Below are 21,513 nucleotides of genomic sequence, written 5' to 3'. Positions count from 1 at the left end.
TTTCCAGATGGATCTTGAGAGGCACTAAAGCTGTAAGACACTTCATTGCGCCTCTCCGGGAAGCCCAGACCCACGCCTGGCTGTGGGCTACTTATTCTCTCTGTCAGAAGCTTTTTTGCCTAACATCTGTGTAAAATGGTTTCTAATCTGCTGAGACGATTCTGTAAGAAGCCCACGGCCATCCATGTTCCAAGGTTTGTTCTTTGTACTTGGCTTCTTCTTTCTTTGCTTTTCTTTCTATTCATAACAGACTTCAAAACTATTTCTTACTGATTTGCTTTGAAATTCCAGTATTCTTGAGTTGAAGTCAAGAATACGGTTAAAAGATTAGAATGCCTCAGGATATTGACAACAGCCATTTCTCCCTGCCTCCCCTGACAAAACTCTGGTAGCTGTGAGGCCAGCCATGATAATCTAAGTCTGGGCAGGTCACCCAAAGGAAGTTCTTTAGTTCCAACCATTATCACCTGGGACTCCCGCCATCGACGAATTTAAATAAGAGGCCTGAGTCAGGAAAACACAATCTGAGATTACCCTACCCCCAGCCAAGAGCAGACCATTCAAAGGAAATGCCTGACATTCCAACCGCTGTATATAGGATCACCTCACCAGGACACCCCTAGAGAAATGTCAGCCAATCAGAGGTCCTGAACCTCAGAGACCCTTCACCCTCACCTTTACTACTATAAAAACCCAATTCTATTTGAGCTCGGGGCTCTCCGGATATTCCAATCTGTTGGACATGCGGAGAGACCGAGTTTGCAAACTTGATTAAAATAAAGGCTCTTTGCTTTTACACATGGGACTCGGTCTCCTTTGTTGGCTTTTGTGGGGACTCCGCAGATTTGGGCATAATAGTAGCTCTAACTAAAGCAACCTTCCTCCCTCGCTCCCAGGCTTCCGCGCTAAAGCTTTGCGCATGCTCGGAGAGTGCTCTACCGATGAAGTACATCCCCAGCTCAAAATGGGAAAAGGTAGCTTCACAAATAATAAGTGCGCAGCAGATAGATGCAGTCTTGCTTTGAGGACTTCAAGGAATTCTTCCTCATCCAAACTATGCCCCCGCCCCCTAATACCTAACCCAGCTTCCCCTCAACCTCGTTTCCTTCCTACTCACCCCAGGCAAACCAGCAAGGGAGGGGGGAGGGGAAACAGACGTTCCCATTAATTGCCTGGGGCCCCTAGGCTGCCTTGGCCTGAAGATTGGCCCAGTGGAGTGGGGGCTGGGGTGGGTGGATGGAGGGGCAAGACTTTCAGCTCAGGGGGCGGCTGGCCGAACTGCCCTCCCTAAGGGCCCTCGGCCGCGCGCAGCATTGTGGATGTTGTAGTTCTTACAGGCTGAGTTTCCACAGCGGACGAAGTCTCGGGACTCACTTTCCCGTGCTCCTATGCCGCTGATTTAGATGGGGCAGGTCCTAGGGAGGGCAAGCAATTGCACGGGAGCTTAGTTATAAAATGTGGACTCCTGCTGTTGCTGCCTCGCCTCCACCTGCTTTGAAGAACAAGTTTCAGGTCTTTGCTGCTGAGTCTGCAGCAGGAGCGGCCGCCGTCGGCTGGGCTTAAACTGCCAGGCAGTCTTTCTCCTCCCTCCCATTTCTCCCCACCAGGGTCCCACACCTCGGGCCAGAGTGTCGCCGGGTCGCCCCGCTGGAGTCGCTTGTTCTGAAGGCTGGATGGTGCTTGCCCTCCAGTCCCTGTGAACTTCGAGGAGGCTGCTGAGCACCCGTACCTGCTAAAGCCTCAGCTTCCAGAGCCTCCAGCATGCGCGTGTGGGCTCCCGTGGGCGTCCTGGCTTCGTTGGCTTACTGCTTCCACCAGCGGCGGGTGGCTCTGGCCGAGCATCGGGCGCCTGATGGCCAGCGTCCAGTGGACCGCAGCCTACTGGAGTTGAAAATGGTGCAGGTTGTGTTTCGACACGGGGCACGGAGTCCACTCAAGCCGCTCCCGATGGAGGAACAGGTGAGAGACGACACACCTTAGGATTCCCCCCCCCACTCCCCACCTCCGGCGCAGAGGGGCTTGGGCTGGGTTCGGAGCCCTTTTCCCCCCATCCCCATCCCCACCCCACCCAGTCTGTAAGCCTCCCTAGCTAGGGCAGCTCTAAAGCTCCCCCAGACTTTCAGTTTCAAGGTGTAATGTAACTTTTAAAAGATGCATAGGCATCGCCCAGGGCATCTTGTTTTAAACGCAGAGTCTAATTAGGCGATGTGGAGTTGGGTCGCATTTAGCAATTCTGTGTTTTGGTGAACTTAAGTTCAAGGGTGCAGCGGACCTTGTAAGTGGCTGTGTCGCTGGTCGTTAGTTGCAGAGACCTTTGTACCAGGAGCCACCCTAAGTGTTATCACAGTGGGTACAGGCTGGTGCCTTTGGGACCAGATCTTAGTACAGATTTTCTCAGGGCTTGCTGGAGCCCGTTTGAGATCTCATGAAGTCTTTTTGGTGACGAGGAACTTATCTTGGGGTTCTTTACGTCTTAGGTTTAGAAATCTGGAAGCCAATAAAAAATTAAATTAGCTAGTCTTATGGCTATAAATCAGAATAATTATGATTAAAACACAAGTAATTCTTTTTTGTCTTAAAAATGGTTGCCTGTCAGGTAAAAAAGAATAGGGCACCAGAAATCCCCAGGCCCAAGTGTTGAATTTGCCTGTGGAGTGTGTATTTGTTCAGTTGGCTCTATTCTTCATGATCATATCTGCTTGCTGGAATGCTGTAAATTTTAGCTTCATATCATGCAATCCAGGATCCTGTCTTTGATCCCCACCTCCTCGACTTACAGCCTTAAACATTAGACCTCTAAAGTTTTCTTACTATTTTGTCCACACATGGTCCATCTCTTTGTGCCCCTATTCTTCTCTGTTTCTTCTTACTATAGAGTGTTAGGAAGATATATTGATGTTTTAGATAACGCAATCAGTGACAGCAGAGAATAAAGTTTGTCCAGATCTGGACCCAGTGTATGCAGACCGTGCAAGTGCCTATCTATATCAGCCTGCACTGGTGGGTTCTAGCATAGAAAGGCTTCGTTGACATGCTTTGCCAAGATGTTACCATTCTATGTTGAGGGAACTGGAAGAAACAATCCCACTCAATTCATTGCTGGAAAGATAGTCATTACATTACTCCAGCCTCATTTTGAACTGTAAAAAAATAAATAAGTAAATCCTTTTAGGGATATATTTTGTGTGTGTGTGTGTGTGTGTGTGTGTGTGTGTGTGTGTGTGTGTGTGTATACCAGTGGTTATGTGATGGGAATCTTACACCTTCATGGCAGAGATACTGAGAATCCCAGCTTCATTATCTTTTCTTTCTTTCCTGTTTTGTTTTTTGAGACAGGGTTTCTGTATGCAACAGCCTTAGCTGTCCTGGAACTCACTCTGTAGACCAGGCTAGTCTTGAACTCACTGAGATCTGCTTGCCTCTGCCTCCCGAGTCCTGGGATTAAAGGTTTGCTCCACCAGTTCCCGGCTCATTATCTTTTCTTTATATAGTTACAAAAGGTGGAATGTAATTTCACGGCCTTGCTTTGCAGTTTGAGAACTGTTGCTTTAACTTCCCACTCATGTACTGCAGACTTAGGCTGATACTTTAATTTTTTAAACATGATTGGGGGGGGGGATGTGCACGCACGTGTGCACACAGGTGCCTGAGAAGTCAGAAGAAGCCAGATCTCCTGGAACTGGAATTATAGGTAGTTATGAGCCACGTGGTATGCGTGCTGAGAACAGACTACAGTCCTCAAAGCAAGCACTCTTGGCTTGGCGGCTATGTTGTCTCTCCAGCCCTAGGTAGAAGAAGCTTTAAACATGTCTGGTTTTCATGGATAAGGTTCTGTGCCTAAAAGCCAGGGGTGCAACCAACTCTCTGTGCGTAATTGTCATCAACCTCCTATGACTTGCTTCTGGATATCTTCTCTCAAGTCTTTTCAATTTCCATGGTTACTGATATTTCTAGTCTTATTTTATTCTGGCTATTGTTGCCAGAACAGACTACATGGCAACAATCACAAAACTAAGATTGCATTTGCTGCATTTTCTACTTTCTTCTGGTTTACCATCATTTCAGCTTTCCCACAAGCCCTAACAAAGTGCCATTGTTTAAGAGGAGACAGTGTGCTGACTTGTTTTCTTAAGGATTGGGGAACAGTTGTTCTGTCCTGCCAAAAGATTGTGCTTTGGTAGTAAAATTATGGAACTTGCTGAACATATTTCTGACCTTCTGACTCTTGGTTCTGCTTTCAACTTTTCCCTGGCTTCCTCCAGACATTGGGAGATACCTCAACTTTTATAACATAAGTGCAGCCCACCCCAGTTCCTCCCTAAGTTCTTGTCTGTCTTTGACAGTCTAGATGAGCCGGGAAGTATGCTATGTTGCTTAACTCCTGCCTAAAGCTCAGCGGAGAAAAGTGTTTATGAACGATATGCTAGTTCATTCCTTCCTCTGGGTTGATGGTTCTAAACCCTGGCAGGTTATTGAATTCCGCTGGGGTACTATTCATGCCCAGGGGGCTGGAGAGGTGGCTCTGGAAGTTAAGAGCACTTCCTGCTGTGGTAGAGGACTCTGGTTTAGTTCCCAGCACCTGCTCTGCTATTCAAAACGTTATGTCCAGCTCCAGGGGCACCACAGCACTCTGGACTCTGTGGGCACAAGGCACACGTGTGGTGCTCAAATGCACAAGCAGGCAAAACACACACACACACACACACACACACACAGTATGCACGCCTGAGTCTTCCTGCAGATCTAGATTTAATTGGTGCAGTGTGTCCAGACATTGTAAGAGCATCTCTTCTCTGGTGCTTTAGAATTATCTGGGCTCAGTAGCATTGAGAAGTGGTGACCCCACCGCATAAATATCCAGATGTGATTGGCCCAGAACGAGACTCAGACATCAGCAACTTAAAAATTCCTTGTGGTGCCTCGAGCATAACCAAGGTTTAAAACCCATTGCTTTTTCCTAAAATCTTCACCTGGAAGGTTTTGGTGTATTTTTCGGTACTTTCTTCTTTTCCCTGGGCTGTGTCCTGTCCATCCCACTGTGGAATTGCCTTCCCCGGGTGTGCTGCGGCGGGAGGTTTATGCGGTGTTGAGGGAACAGGGAGAAACCGTCCACAGAACTCACTGCTGTGACAGCTGGAAAGATGTCCGTCACATCCCACTGTCCCCTTTATGAGACCCCGTGGGAGGAATGTGTCTGTTAGCTTTAGGGTTGCTGTACTTCTCCCGAGCGGTTGTCTTGCTTGTATCTTTAACCTTGTCTTGCGGTGTTCTAAAAGCGGACAGTTTAGTCTGGAATCTGCGGCCCCCACAATCAACATGCGGCTCTTTGCCACACACATACTGCTGTGTCCGTTTCTGTCCCTACACTTGCTTGTCGTCTTCCCTGCTTATATTGAATTAGTTATTTTCAATTATATTTTAGGTTTTGCTATCATCTAATTTTCTTAAGATTTTTTTTTCTTTTAGTTTATGTGTCTGTTTGATTGCCTTCGTGTGTGTCTGTTCACCGCAAGATTGCTTGGTGACCATGGCGGCCAGAGAGCATTAATCCCCTTAGTCAGCACGCTGTCTCCTCTTAAACAATGGCACTTTGCAAAGGCTTGTGGGAAAGCTGAAATGATGGTAAACCAGCAGAAAGTAGAAAATGCAGCAAATGTAATCTTAGTTTTGTAATTGTTGCCAAGTAGTCTGTTCTGGCAATAACATCAGAATAGGTCGTAAGCCTCCGTGTAGATGCTGGGGATTGAATCCGTGACTTCTGGAAGTGTCCTTAGCAACTGACCCATCTCTCCAGATCCCTAACTTTCTCTTTAAAGATGGTGTGTATCTATGTATATGTATATATGAAGTAAAATTATCAAGTTAGTCTCTCCCCCGCCCTATCCTCTGAAACAGGCTCTGGCTTTGAAGCTTAGATTGGCCTGGAACTCGGTTCTGTAGCTCAGGTTGGCCGCAGCCTCCCTTCACCATGCCTGGTTTGAGTTCGTCTTTACCTCTCAGAAACTGAACATCAGGGTGAGGATAAGTGTGTGGTAGTGGAGGCGGGTAGCATGTATGAATGGATATATGTAGCATGAGGGGCCGGCTTGTTGGGGTTTCTGTCCCGCCCGGTACCCCACAGCCGGCAAACCCCAAAGAAAATCACAGACGGGACTCCATAAGATTATAAACTGATTGGTCCATTAGGTCAGGCTACTTATTAGCTCTTATAACTTATGTTACCCCATTATCCTTATCTACGTTAGCCACACGGCTCAGTACCTTTCTCAGCTGGGCAGCTTACATCTTTCCTCTCAGGTGATCTGGGCAGAACTGGCAGAGGGAGCTTCCTGCTTCCCAGAATACTCCCAGTCTCTTTGCTCCACCCCTACTTCCTGTCTGGCTTTCCCGCCTATATTGCCTGCCTGGCCAATCAGTGTTTTATTAAAATATGATTGACAGAATACAGACAATTCTCCCACACCATTTCCCTCTTTTTTTTTTTTTAAACAAAGGAAAATACCCATAGTCCATTTGTTGGGAATGTAGGCATAGTATTTCAGGCTACTTCCTGCTGGTTGGGGGTGTTGATGATCTTATGGGGACCTAAAGAAAATTTAGAGTTATAATCAAGTCCTGATTGGAGTATCCTGTGAGTCTTGATCATCTCAGGCAGCAGTCTTGAATATGTTCTGGATGTAGAACTCTGTTATCTGGGCCATCTGTTCTATCGGAGATTTCTCAAGTGGTCTTCCTTTTTCGAACCTGATTTTTCTTGACTCAGAATGAATCCACAGCCTCTCATTTTCTGTGGAAACAAAAGCAAAATCTCTTCTCCAAAGTAGCATACCTTTTGACTTCAATTTTGAAGCCAAGGTATTTTCAAAATATCTATCTTGGATTAATTCAGCAGCATTTATAAGCAAATATCTTTTAGCAGCTCTTGCTCCATCCTCTGCATTCAAACCATTCAAAGAGAGCATAATAGCGTACAGTATTAAGAGTCTTTGTATATTTTCCATCTTTATGCGGCTTTATTTTAACCTCTATTTCTTTTACTTTTACTTCTTGAGACAGGTTCTCTGTATATCTTTGTCCTGGAATAACTCTGTAGACCAGGCTGTCCTTGAACTCACAGAGATCCCCCCTGTCTCTGCCTCCTCAGTGCTAGAATTAAAGGTGTGTGCTACCACACCTTGAACTCAGAGATCTGGCTGTCTCTGCCTCCCAGGCATTGGGATTAAAGGCATGCACTACCACACCTTGAAGTCACAGAGGTCAATGTGCCTCCACCTCCCAAGTGTTGGGATTAAAGGTGTGTACCACCACACCCAACTACTTTCTTTCTTTTTACTTTAAGAACTTTAACTTTTATCCTGCATATATTTTTAACACACTGTAAACCATTTAGAGGTTTTCTTTCTCTTTGAATCTCTCTTTACTGTATCTCTTTCTTTTTCTGACCACATGAGTCTAAAACCATGGCTTTGACGCCTGGATCTAGGCCGTTCCTTAGCTTTCCAGCCTCATGGCAGAGGTACTGCTGAAGACATTTTTATTGCCACAGCTCTGTGGCATTTCAAGGTTCCTGCCAGCAAGCAAGCTGCAGCATTCTGCTCACATTCTGCTCAGTCGGACTGCCTGCCTGAAAGAGTCAGAGTTTGGCCTGGCAGGACAGCCCAGAAAGCTGGCATTTTAAAATGGCACAGCTTTTTTTTCCTGCTATGGCTGAAAACTGAAAAGCATGCGGTCAGCTTTTTATCAACACTATTTAAGTGTTTCTTGGCAGGACCTTTTAAAAGAGCTGCAAGGTTTTGCAGCTAAAGCTGAGTCAGGAAGCCTCTCTTAGATGAGAGTGTTTGCTTGCCTCTAGCAAGCAGAGCAGACCCGAGAAATTGCTGCTACCAAGAAAACATGCTTTACTCTATTCTTTCCCAAGCTTTCTCAGGCTTTCTGTGGATGCAGTTATCCATGTGGGCGTCATATGTAGCATGAGGCTTGTTGGGGTTTCTGTCCCGCCCGGTACCCCACAGCAGGCAAACCTCAAAGAAAATCACAGATGGGACTCCATAAGATTATAAACTGATTGGTCCATTAGGTCAGGCTACTTATTAGTTCTTATAACTTATGTTACCCCATTATCCTTATCTACGTTAGCCACACGGCTCAGTACCTTTCTCAGCTGGGCAGCTTACATCTTTCCTCTCAGGTGGTCTGGGCAGAACTGGCAGAGGGAGCTTCCTGCTTCCCAGAATACTCCCAGTCTCTTTGCTCCACCCCTACTTCCTGTCTGGCTTTCCCGCCAATACTGCCTGCCTGGCCAATCAGCGTTTTATTAAAATATGATTGACAGAATACAGACAATTCTCCCACACCTGATATATCATCCGTGCATGAAAATCTGATCATGTGCTTAGACTCCACATGGCTTGGACACCAGGATTGTTGCTAGGACACACTAAGCATCCTCTGCTCAGAGTGTGCTCAGAGGTGAGCCTGAGTGGACCTCTGGACCTGTGTCCTGGGTTCTGGGCCCCACACTGGACTAAACCAATATGGAGGCTTAGTCTCCACTCCAGAAGAATTGGTGAAGGAAAAAACTGAAAGAGCCAGCTCTGATTCACGGGAATGTGCTGGGAGTCCCCCTCCAAGCACACGGGGCGGGGAGGGGGGGGTTGAGGAGTGGGGGTCGCTCACCCTAACCTGATCCCATGTGGTCAAAGCTTTCCTGCCCTCCTGCTCTGTCTTGGTTTCAGACAGGGTGTTTCTGCACCCTGCTCACAGTAGCCACACACACTCTAAAGCCAAAGCCATATTCGTCCTTTTTCTTCCTGTTTACCTCCCAGCCCCGCCCCCCCAATCGGAGCTTGTGTCTGCCCACTTCCTCTGTTCCTGCTCTCTTAGATGGAAACTTCTAGGTCTCTCTAACATGTTCAAGCCAGTTCTTCTGTGTCAGTGGTAACTGTAACATGCAGCACTGGCTTTCGGACCACTCTGTGGAACCATGCGCCTGTCTTACTACTGCTGGCGTGCGGTGGCTGGGGCTCTGGGCACCTGCTCTTACTTCTGTTGGAAAAGCTGCAATTTTTGCTTTTGTCTACTGTGTGTAGTTGGGTTCACATTGTGAGAATCAGCAGGCTGGGAAGGGGAGCCGGAGTATGGGCTAGAGCATCCATTCTCAACCTGGGGGTCGCCTAAGACCATCAGAAAACACAGACATTTACATTACAGTCTATAACAGTAACAAAATCACAGTTATGAGGTAGCAACAAATATAATTTTGTGGTTGGGATCACCACAACACGAGGAACTGTATTGAAGGGTCGCAGTGTTAGGAAGGTAGAGACTAGAAGACCATCACGGCCGACTCTGCAGAGATAAGACGCTCGTGGGTCAGTGGAGGTGTGAGACCTGTGTTGCTTTGAAAACTTATCCATTTCAGGCAGGAGCCAGGTTATGAAGGAAGACGGGGAGAAAAGGCAGGGGTGTCTGTAGATGGCAGCCACTCGTTTCAAAACCTAGAGAAGAGAACCAGAACCAGGCAGTAGTAACACTGGGCTTTCCACGGAGTCCTGGGTGTGGCTGTGGGGCATGGAGACTGCACCTCGATTCCTTGGAAGTCGTTACTACCATGGCAGTCCCTGAGATCGTGTTTCATTCATTCATTCACAGACCCACTCATTCATTCCCTCATTCATTAGTCACCGAGCTGAGCGGCTGCACGCCAAGCAGCCTGGCTGCTTCTCCCTTTTAGTCCAATGGGCTTAGCGGGACAGCAGCGCTGTGAGTCTTAGTGTGTCTCAGAGAAGACCTGAGCTAAGGACACCAGGGACAACAAACCGTGGTCCTTCCTTCCTTTAGTTGGAGGTGCAGGCGCCTTCCCTTGCTTTCCCAGGGGAGGCTGCAGGCCTAGTGTCAGGTGACTCCAGTCATGTAATTCCGAGGCCACGGGGGTTAGGGCTTTCATGTAACTATAGGTCTTTTTTTTTTTTTTAATGACCACACCAGGTGGAGTGGAACCCCAAGCTTTTAGAGATCCCGCCTCAAACGCGGTTTGATTACACCGTCACCAATCTAGCTGGCGGCCCGAAACCTCATTCTCCTTATGACTCTGAATATCACAAGACCACCTTGAAGGTAAGGGACGCCTCTCTACTCCGGGAAGCCCGCTGCAGAGCCGCGGGGACTTTTCTCTGGGTTCTGAGCTGAGCCATCCTCTGTCCAACCTTCCCTTTCTCCGTGCCCCACTTCAGGGCGGCGTGTTTGCCGGGCAGCTGACCAAGGTGGGCATGCAGCAGATGTTTGCCTTGGGAGAGAGGCTGAGGAAGAACTATGTGGAAGATGTCCCCTTCCTTTCTCCCGTCTTCAACCCGCAAGAGGTCTTGTGAGTCCTAGATAAGGAGATAGATACGCACATAATGTCCCCACCCCTGTTCTCATCCAGGGTGGTTTGGGGACAAATTTACCCTCATGTCATAGGCTGTGAACGAGTATCACTGAAGGTCACAGTCAGGTCCCTGGGAGCAGCCAGGCTGGAGGGAGGAAAGGCTTCTGTCCCATGGTGTCCCGTGTGTGGTTCTCAGAGGTTTACAACTGTCCCATCCCCAGCCGTTCTGCATTCCCATGTGAGCATCTCTGCCTCTGCGTGTTCATTTCCCCTCAGTGTCCGCTCCACGAACATGTTCCGGAATCTGGAGTCTACTCGGTGTTTGCTGGCTGGGCTTTTCCAACATCAGAAAGGTTCGTGTTTGGGTCTAAAAGTCACCCCTGTGACAGAGGAGCTCTTCTCGTCGCCAGTGCTTTTTCCCTCCCTCCGCACCCTTTCTCTCCATCCCCCTGCGCACATGACTTCCAGTGGCTCATGTTGCAAGGGGTCCTTCACCACCCATCCCTTAGTTGCCCTTGCCAACCTGACTTGTGCAGTGAGCAGGAATTCGGTTTACCTCCGCCTCCTGACTCTCCGGGCTTCCACGTAAGCTGCAGAGGTAATTCTGTCCAGGCTTGTGGGCAGTAGTGAGGCACTACTGAGAAAGGGAAAGGGCCACCCCTAACTGGGACCAAGGACTGCTGTCATGGCTCTGATCTTAATGATAACCCCCAGCCCAATGTAGGGTGTATCCGCCGTGTTCTATGAAGCCTTTCTTCGTTGAGAAAGTTGTTGAGTTTGAGTCTTAACATATTTAATTGGCGAGTGGTTGCAGTCATCGATTCCTAAACTTTCCATCTGTGAGGGGTGCATTTCTTCCTTCCTTTCTGGATCCCATGTGAGACCTATGTTAGCCACTGTCCCACGGATGTGGCCAGACCTCCTGGTTTGTGCTGTCAGAGAGAGGGGAGGCTGCCATGGCAGGAAGGTGTGTTGGCAGAAGCAGAACAGCAGGAGCGTCCCGCAGAGCCTGCTCTGTGGCTGCCCGAGTGTGAGGTGGTGAGTGTGCACATTGTGACAGGCCAGGACACATGCCAAGCCAGAGGCCGGTATAGCCTGCAGAGGCCTGCCTCCACGCATCTAACCATAGCCCACAACCAGGCCCCACTTTGTTAATGCTCCACAGGTCCCCACACCTCACCTCTCCTCTAGGGAACAAGTGTTCAGAATCACAGGATCCTGTGCTTCAAACCACAGCTGCAGATTCAAACCCTAACAGGGCCTTGGACCACTGAATGAGGCGAGCTTTTGTCTTTTGTAATTGTTTCAAATCCACATGGAAGCATTCCTTTGAATTTCAGATAATCATCTCCTAACTGGTACGCTCTAACAGATATTAGCGTACTAATCGCTGCTACATAGCAAAATTTGTTGTTCTGTTGCTTCTAGAAGTATCTTGAATGGAAATAAAGTTTCCATCAAACTTTGAAGGGCAGTAGGCCAGAGGAGGTTGACCTTACCCGTCTACTGGTTTGAGGGTTGCTACTCACCCTGGCTGAAGCTGGCTGCCTCACACATTGTGTGTCTAGCAAGCCAGGCAAACAGGGCAGGCTGCTCCTTTGTGGGAAGCCTCAGGCTTGGAAATGATCTACTAGGGCTGGCCTTCTGAAATTCCTCCCTTGCTCACCTTCAAAAAGGCAAATGTCCCCTTTCCAGAAACAGTCAGTGTGACTCAGGAGGAGGCTTCTGAGTCACCTGTGTTCCCCCCCTCCTTTTCTCCACAGGCGGGTTGCAGACTGAGGATACCCCAGATTTTAGCAGGGAGGTTAACAGCTCGGGTAGTGGCTCCCCAAATGACTGGACGCCCAGTAGGACCTCGCTAGGAAATAATCTGTCTTTCTCAGTGCCAAGAATGTCAGAAGCCGCTGCCACTCACGGGACAGTGCAACTGCAGAATGGCTTTAGGAGGGAAGCCCTGCAGGGTGCCCGAGACGGCTAGGTGGGAGCTAGAGGGCAGCGGGCTGTCCAGGAAGCCGGAGATCGTCCATCTGCCCACTTGTCTGTCAGTCGTTAAATGTAGATTGAGTGTCTGCTCAGGTGTGCCGTACTTCCCGTTAGCTATATCCTGATATCTTGCCGTCAGGCGCAGGCTGCAGATGGACGTGGGTTCATGGTTATGCTAGAGGTTTCCATCATGGCTATTATCCTAACAAAGAACTCGGCACATACTGTGGGGCGGACACCATCAGCTCCCTTTACAGATAAGAGAAGTGATGCAGAGAGAGGCCAAGTAGCCTGCCCAGGAGCCCGGATCTGCAGATGGTGTAGGTGGGGTTAAAGCCCTGCTGTCGGCTTTAAGATCCATGTTTGTCCCCCTCGTCAGCTGCTTCTTGGAGGATGTGCACATCCGGGACGTCTAGGGCAGGGTCTTTGATAATTTTGTCTGATCTGTGTTTTTAAATTTACTTCTGTGTGTTTCTGTGTTCCGTGCATGTGTGCCGTGATACATGCGTGGAGACAGGATTACGTGAGACGTCCTTTCTCCTTCCATGATGTGGATTTGGAGAACTGAACTCAGGGATTCAGGATTGGTGGCAAGTGCCTTTACCCACTGAGTCTTCTCACTGACACTCAGTGAGAGTGTGTGCATGTGTGTGGTGTGTGTGTGTGTGTGTGTGAGAGAGAGAGACAGACAGACAGACAGACAGACGGAGACAGACAGACTGACTGACTGACTGACTGACTGACTCATGGAGCTCAAACTGACCTCAAACTCATTAACTCAGTAAGTAGTGGAGGCTGGTCTTGAATAGCTGGTCCTTCTGCCTTTACTCCCTAAGTATTAGGGTGACAGTTTTACACTACCATACCCAACCTTACCTGTTCCTTTCTACACGACCCCAGAATCGTGCAGAGGGGTCCTAGGGACTACAAGAAATAAGGATGCTAGAACATGTACATGGGCTTTGCTTTGAGCCCCCACCCTGTGGACACTAACACGTTTCTTTTTGTGCTGTGTGGTAATGAGTGGGTGGTGAAGGGTGTTCTGTTGCTTTGAAAATCCAAGAGTCCCTCCACTTTGATTCCCTATGGGGTTCTGAACTGAGTGGATAATAGCCTTGTGATAATTCACTGTATTGGCCTATGGAAGTGAATTGCGGGAAACAGGAAAATAGCCCAATTCTGATTAAGTCAAGCCAGCCGTTCTGTATTAGAATGCCCACACGCTGGTCCTGGTTGTGCCTGGGGCAGGCAGTCTTGGGAATGAGTTGGAAGCTTTGGTCTGATCCAGGTCTGTGGCCCAGTGGGAAAGTGTATGCTAAACAGAACAAAGCTGCTCCTTTATCCAGGGCTTGGAGGAGAACTGTGGGCAGAATCAGCTTCGTGCGTGCCTAAGAATGACCTTGGAATCTGCCACTTAGATCAGCTCTCTAGACAAAGAGATGAGGAAGGCAGAAGCAGTCCTGGAAAAGGGAGCTGAGGCCCCCTACCACTGGGGTTTCCTTCCTCCTTCCAGGATCTGTTGTCATCCAAACCGATGAGGCGAATTCCGAAGTCCTGTACCCCAACTATCAGAACTGCTGGGGCCTGAGAGAGAAGACCAGGTAACAGGCTTTTCTTGTTCTTGGTAGCGTCTCCCAGTGCTCAGGCATTTCTGGGGTGCACTGAAACTATTCCAGAGCAGAAAGAATAGGGTTCCCACACAGATCTGAGTTATGCATGGGTTTTAGTAAAATAGGTAGAAACATCAGAACAGGATTTGGAAAATTTAGTCTTTTATTCTAGCCCTAATTCTTGCTGGTTTACATTTAACTTCTTAGAGCCCTAATTATCTCATCTTTAAAATGGGAATAATATTGCTAGCCACACCAGGTTGTTGTAAGGATTACATGAGATCGTAAACACTGAACAAAGTACATTTTATAAATTACTAATCACTGTACAATAGTAATACTGTGGGTTTTGACAGAGACCGGAAAAAGACTGCCATTTTGCAACCAGGGATCTCTGAGGATTTGGAAAAGGTGAAGGCAGGTGTGGGCATCAACAGTGGTGACGAAGTGGACTTCTTCCTTCTCCTGGACAATGTGGCTGCCGAGCAGGTGGGATAGCTGCTTCCCTGGGTCCTGGGTGAGAGCTGTGGGATGAGCTGACGTAGAGCTTCCTGGGAGCCCTCCCGTCTATAGGCTGCTGTAATAGGATCTGCAAATGGGATGGATGTGGGAATTAAAGGGCACAAGACACCCAAGGAGGGACCAGAACAGTCAGATGACTCCTCACCCAGGATCCGGACATCACCTGACCTGTGTGTGTTTGGGAGAGTGGGCATCGGGTGGGCTTCTGGTTATAAGTAGAGAGTATAGTAAAGAATATACACACCATTTTTCTATGTGTACACGCTCACCCGTGTGGAAGCCAGAGGACGACCTCAGATGTTCTTCTGCAGGGGACATACACTTTGGGTTTTGAGACAGTCTCTAACTGATCTAGTCAGGTATGCTAGGCTGCCTGGGAAACCCCAGGGATCCACCTGTCTCTCTACCCCCCAGGACTGGAATTGTTAGCTTGTGCCACCACAGCCGGTTCAGGGGATCAAACTTGGGTCCTCAAGCTTGCATGGCAACCACCTTAGTGGTCTGTCTTCCAACCCAAGCTTTGCAGTATCTAAGAATCGCCTCCAGCTCTTTCTCTCCGAGTGCTGGGGTTACGGGCGTGTGCCACCCGTCAGGCTTGACTTGTATATTTTACATTGAGCATTTCTTAGGGTCCAAAGCTTTTGGGATCCATCTTTATTCTGTCGCTTTTTAAAGGGTCTGTATGAGTATCAGCTTATTTTTAAAATCTAAGTTGGCGTGGTCCATATTTCTATATTATATTCTTATAATCTCAGCATTTAAGATGCTGAGGCAGGAGGATTAAAAGTGGAAAGCTAGCCTGGTCTACATAGTGCAATCCTGCCTAGAATATATGTGTGTATATGTAATAATATATTTATGTTTGAGTCTTGGGCTGGTGGCATGGCTCAGTGGGTAAAGATGCTCACCTCCAAGCCAGACAGCCTGCATTTGATTCCCAGAAACCACAGAACCGATGCTCACAAGCTGTTCTCAAACTTTCACGTGCTCAGTGTAGCAGTGCATCCCTCCACCCCAGCACACACACACACACACACACACACATCAGTCAATGTAAAATTTTAAGATGGCTGTAAAGTAATCTGGTTAGCCTGCTAGTCTGTTTTCCTCAAATTGACTTAGCCATAGAATCTTTTTATGGGCTAAAAATATCTTGTATGTATTACATTTTATGAATGCATATAACATTTTGTGTAATATGTACTTATTATTAAAAAGCATTGAAATATATATTACATATCATGTGACAGTAGTGCCACACAGTGGGAACCCTCCTATGGATTGAAAGACCGGATGCCCAAAGGCAATGCAGGGTCTTTTTTCCTTGTCTTACAACAATTACGATGCCTCCCAGGCATCCCTGTGCCTCGTACTTATGTATAGTGAGTTTAAGGTTATATGAGGGTTCATAAAAAGTATTTCTATGGTATACAGTTTCTAAAGTCATTTTAGGGAAAATAACCAAATGAAATGTTTTAATTCCTTGAATTATAGTTTATTCTTTTTTTAAAAGATGTATTTATTTATTATGTATGCAATATTTTGTCTGTGTGTATGTCTGCAGGCCAGAAGAGGGCACCAAACCTCATTACAGATGGTTGTGAGCCACCATGTGGTTGCTGGGAATTGAACTCAGGACCTCTGGAAGAGCAGTCAGTGCTCTTAACCTCTGAGCCATCTCTCCAGCTCTAGTTTATTCTTTTTTAAAAGTTAAAAATTGTTAGTTTTTAAACTTGGCATGCATGGGAGCCATCATGGGGTATGAAGCTATCTTTACAATCTTGTGCCTATATGGGGCTGAAGAGATAGCTTAGTGGTTAAGAGCACTGGCTGCTTTTCCAGAGGACCCCGGTTCAGTTCTCAATGACAGCCCACAGCTGTCTGTAACTCCAGTTCCAGGGCATCTGCGTCTTCATGTAGGCAAAACACCAATGCACATAAATAAAATAAAAATGCACATAAAATAAAAATAAATAAATCTTTTTTAAAAATCTATGCCTATAGATCTTAATACAAAGGTTTAAGGGTCTTGGGGACATAACTGGCACCCTTTCTGGCAAGAAGTGTTTTCCTGTGACACTGCTGGTGGCCCTTACAGGTGCACAGCCTCCGAAGCTGCCCAGCACTGAAGAGGTTTGCCCAGATGATCGAGCAGAGAGCTGTGGACACAGCCTTGTACATGCTGCAGCAGGAAGACAGGTGAGAGGCCACAGGTGAGGGCTCTCCTTAAGTCATACTTGGTCAGTGGTGGTGTGTGTGGGGGGGGGTCATCAGGCCACTTCACACCTGCCAGCTGGCATCAGCGTATAAAGAGGCCTCTGCTCTCACTTCTGAGCCGGGGCTGCTGACCTGGACCTCCACTTCTGAGTCTTGTACTCTTCCCTTTGCTTCACCTTTCAAAAGATCGAGTGGAGCGAGTGAAGGTGGGATCATTGCGCTACAGTCTGTTGACCACAGCTCGGTTAACAGATGCTCCCTCTTCTCGCCGGGTGCGAGGTGTTGCTTAGTCTTGCTGCTTTCACGGGTGAAGGAACTAGACAGAATCCACAAAGCCCTGCGTGGTCCCTAGCTTGAGAGGAAGGAAGAACTAGACTGAGAGAGCTGGTTATTGTTGTTCTGGGCTCACTGGGCCGGTGGCAGAGCTAGGACTTGGTCCCAGATCCTCTGACGCGTTTGCTGCTGTGTCTTGTTGGTACTTGAGATTCTGTTGTGGAATGCCCACGGCTTTCTTTTTTTTTTTTTTTTTTCTTTTCTTTTTCTTTTTTCCTTTTCCTTCTGATTAGGGGCATTCAGTTTGCACTAATAGGTGACTTGGAAGCAGTTACCGTAAAGGGAACGGATAACCTGGGGCTGTGCTGGGGGAGGGGAACAGTTAACTGTTCAAGAATTTGCAGTGTCTGCTGCGTGAGAAAAGAGCCCCTGGTCGCATTGGCTTGGAGTCAGCATGTCCATCTGTGCAGCAGCCTTGGGCTTTCCGACGTTCTCCAGCCAAGCTTCTCAGCTGCCACTCCCTGGGACTCAACAGCTTCCAGGTTTTGCTCATGAAGTGGCCCCGCCAGACCTAAACTGCCGCTCACTGCCTCCCTTCTGCCAGTCCACGTGTAAACATACCTGGCGAGTACCCCAGGCTCCGTGGGCCGTGTCTGGTTTATCGCAGCTTCATCTTTATGCATCCTGAAGCAGCTATGGGTGATACACACATAAAAGGACATGGCTGTGTTCTAGTAAAATTTTATGAGAACAGGCGGGCGGCTCGTAATTTGGCCACAGCACGGCATGCTTTCTTCTGACCCGTCGTTCTTGCCATTTCGATCAGTTGCATAAAACTGTTTTCTTCGAGAACAAGCGGTACACCCTTGCAATGCAGTCTGGGTCTAGCCTGTGTACCTGGCAGGTGCATGCCGCATTCCTTCAATTACAGAGGCAGCCGTTTCTAAACTAGATCAACTCCACTCATGTCGGCATCCTTCTCTTCCGTGCGCTTGAGTACCGGGGCTCCTGAGAGTGGCAGGTTTTGGTTTAGTTTTGGGACACCCCCACCCCAATAAGAAGTGCGAGGCACACTCACAAGTAAATCTTTTGTCCCTTGTCAGCCTTGCTTTGCTTGGTACTGCGAGAGGATATGCATTGCATTACAGTCACTGATGGTCACGGGATGGCCCAGAATGAAAGTGGTAGGGCATAGCTCCGAGCTCACAGAGTTAGAAGAGTCCCTACTTCACTACGCTTCGGCTCCAGAAGGTAGAGCGCGCGCAGGGACAATCAGCAGGTGCTTTTCCAGGGCCTTTTCGGGGGTTTCTGAGTCTTGTTACCTCCGCCCTTCCCAACTTTGCTCTTTTGTTTCTCAAAGCGTACTTCCTTTTTTTCCACTTTGATTTCTTGTGTGTGTGTGCACATGCACGGGTACGCTGTGCACACTTGTGGAAGTCATAGGACACCCGATGTTATTGTTGGAAGTCTCTAAGTTGATGCGAAGCTGTTCTCCCGTGCCCTTGCTGTGGTCCCAGCCTTACTTATCTTTTTCTCTGTGTCATCCGCCTGTGCTGCTGAGGTCCTCAGAGGCAGAGCTGGTGCCTCTCCTGGGTGCTGAGTGCCTGAATGCTATTCCTATCTCACAGGGAAAGTATCCAGATGGCCGTGGGCCCATTCCTACACCTCCTGGAGGGGAACCTGCTCAGAGCTGTGGACCCCACGACCCCACCCAGCAAGACCAGGTACCCAGCACAGTGAACGCTTATGCCATGCAGAGCTGCAGGGGTCCCTGGCTGCAGGGAGGGACTCCGGGAGTATGGGTTAAGAGCCAGGCTTCAGTGGCTGCAGGTGAATGCTCGCCAGGGTCCCCAAGCAGATCACAACACTTCTACTTCTCCTCCTGCTGTAGCTCTCCTTGCATGTTTTTAGTTTAATCTCTCAAAGTTATTTTTCCTTTCTTTTTAAAAAATTGATATCACCCTGTTAACTGGATACATGAATATCGCACTGGCTTGTAGTTTAATCATCCAAAACAAAGATGACTTAGTTCAAGTCCCTTATTTGGTATACAGAAGGTAGGATCACTGTACATTTGAAAATATTGGAAGCAGCTCATGGGCTTCCGTCCCCACTTTCCCAGAGCCTGGGATCCCCGATTTGGAATGTCATGTGTCCTGGGCACTTGCTCAGCTAATTGTGGTCTGCCAATGGTGTCATAACCTGGAGATTGGAGTCTCGGGACCTTCTCTGTCCTGCCAAGGCAGAACCTGCATTGTCACTAGATGCCCCTTAATGCTGTAGTTCTGCTAGGGCGTGAAGAGATGGGTGTGGTGGAGATAACAGGGCTGAGTGCCTGCCGTGCCTGTGAGAGGTGCAGGGAGCTGAGTTCAGGGGTGACCAGGCCTGGAACTTGGAGCAGGGTTTCTAGCAGCGCTGCGTCCCTCTCTGCCCACCACACACCTGCAGCGGCACTGCGTCTAGCATGCTGTCGCTGCCTTGCCGCTCTCCACCTTGTACCTGAGGAAGGATCTGGTGCCAGTCTCCTAGGTTGAGAGCCAGTAACGTCCTTGGTTGCCCTGAAGAGAGAAATGCTAGCTAGCATAGAGCAGACACCCTAAAGGATGGCTTATTTATTGTATGACTGACTGAAACTCCTTGGGAAATGTGTTGAAGACCAGGCAGCTTAGTATTCTTTTGAAATTAATTACAATTTCCAAACCTGCAAGGAGCAGGGGTTGCCCCACTACACGCATGTAGCCAAGGGTAGAAGAGCGTCAGTCATGGGTGGCCGGGCCCAGAGGAAGAAGAGAGGTAGGACCCGAGCCACAGGCGTTGTTTCTCCCTGGGTGGGTGGGGAGGAGGTGTCCTTCTCCAGGAGACAAGAGAGTAGGAGTAGGGTCCTCCCCATCTGCTTCAGAGGGATTTTAAACCAGCTCAGCCAACTGCTAGTTGCCCCCTTCTTTCTGAGGAGACAGGCAACGTCCTGGCCTCCTGATCTCAAAGCAAGCAATTGTGGAGAACCGTTTAACTGTTTCCTTCTTGCAGAAAGATGTACCTGTATGCCACACATGATGTCACCCTCATGCCTCTCCTAATGGCCTTGGGGATTTTTGACCACAAATGGCCTCCATTTGCTGTTGACCTGACCATGGAACTCTACCAGCATCAGAAATCTAAGGAGTGGTTTGTGCAGCTCTATTACCATGGGGAGGTAAGATCTCTGAGGTGAGGATGGATGGTGGCTAAGCCCAACCCCCTCACGTCTGGATTAGTGTCTTGTGTCTCAGGCCCTGTGGTAGTCCCAAGTGGTAGCCTCAGCCGTCTGGATCCCAGGGAGCCTAGGGCAGTAGTTGATCTGTGATCACAAGGTACAGCGCGGCCACATCTCAGCCCTGTAACAGATTCCTTCCAGGAACAGGGCTACTCTCCAGCCTTCCTGAGTGTCTGCCAGGCACACTGTGAGGCCAGGTACATCCTATCTGTGAGGCCTATTTTAGGAAGCCACTGAGTGTCTTCATGGCCGTGACTGTTGATGTCCTGGAGAAGTTGAGTACTGTCCAGGGATGGGACTGTCAGCTCTTCAGCTCAGGGCCAGAGCTCAGCTAGGCTTCCCAGGACCTGCTGAGTTCTGTTACTTCCACAGGAGCAAGTGCCAAGAGGCTGCCCCGACAAGCTCTGCCCACTGGACAAGTTCTTGAACGCCATGTCAGCTTATGCTGTAAGCCCAGAGAAATACCACACCCTCTGCTCCCAAGCACGGACAGTGGAACTCAGAGAGTGACGTGTTTACACAGACAAGGTGACTTTTAAATAAAGTGTCTCCATAGAAAAAGAGTGTCTTGTTGATCAAAAGGGATTTTTCTACTTTGTGACACAATTTCTTCTTTTATGTGTATGAATGTTTTGCCTGTATGTAAGTCTGAAACCACCTGTGCCTCATGCCCCATGGAAGCCAGAAGAAGGTGTTGGATCTCCTGGAACTAGAGTTGGAGATGGTTGTGAGCTGCCATGTGGGCGTTGGAACCAAACCCTGATCTTCTGGAAGAATAACCAGTGCTCTGAACTGCTGAGCCATCTCTCCACCCGCATGACATGATTTCTAAGGGCGCTGGTGTGAACCTGGGGATCTGAGCTTTGGGACTTGAAGCTCTTTTCTTCTGTCAGCTTTACTCAGGCTCTAATTGTGGTTATCAGAAAGGCGGCTGCTTCTGCCTTTAAGTTGTTATAATTCGGTGGGAGACAAACATCAGTAAATCGGTGGCTTATAGTGCGGTGTTCTTTTCTTTTGTTTTAAGATGTATTATGTATATAGTGTTCTGTCTGTATGTACACCTGCGCACCAGAAGAGGGCACCAGATCTTATTTTAGATGGTTGTGAGCCACCATGTGGTTGTAGGAATTGAACTCAGGACCTCTGGAAGAGCAGCCAGTGCTCGTAACATCGGAGCCATCTCTCCAGCCCTAGTGCAGTGTTTCTTAAGTTGTGACAATGTGTTATATACATGTTCTGAGCATAGAAACAGACCTGCTCCTCCTGGTAGGGGCTACACAGACAAGCCA

At 48.4% G+C, this 21,513-nt stretch overlaps 1 protein-coding gene across 2 annotated transcripts; it reads left to right on the top strand.

Moving 5' to 3' along the window:
• The first annotated feature begins 1,399 nt into the window (after nucleotides 1-1,399).
• On the top strand, nucleotides 1,400-21,220 carry Acp6 (acid phosphatase 6, lysophosphatidic). Of its 2 annotated transcripts, XM_048447202.3 has the most exons (11): nucleotides 1,400-1,959; nucleotides 9,988-10,116; nucleotides 10,233-10,363; nucleotides 10,643-10,719; nucleotides 13,863-13,950; nucleotides 14,316-14,448; nucleotides 16,580-16,680; nucleotides 18,600-18,695; nucleotides 19,999-20,164; nucleotides 20,597-20,752; nucleotides 20,872-21,220. In XM_048447202.3, exons 1-10 carry the CDS (start codon nucleotides 1,762-1,764, stop codon nucleotides 20,732-20,734), a joined length of 1,257 nt encoding a protein of 418 aa, XP_048303159.2. In that variant the 5' UTR covers nucleotides 1,400-1,761; the 3' UTR covers nucleotides 20,735-20,752; nucleotides 20,872-21,220. The 2 variants fall into 2 exon arrangements, with proteins under 2 accessions (XP_048303159.2, XP_048303155.2); XM_048447198.3 differs by having other exon boundaries at nucleotides 20,597-21,220.
• Nucleotides 21,221-21,513: the final 293 nt, after the last annotated feature.

This window comes from Myodes glareolus, chromosome 17 (genome assembly GCF_982192425.1).
Source record: "Myodes glareolus chromosome 17, mMyoGla1.1, whole genome shotgun sequence".
NCBI classification, from domain to species: Eukaryota; Metazoa; Chordata; class Mammalia; order Rodentia; family Cricetidae; genus Myodes; species Myodes glareolus.
Note: the sequence above shows the minus strand (reverse complement) of the source record. Positions and strands in the feature narration are given on the sequence as shown.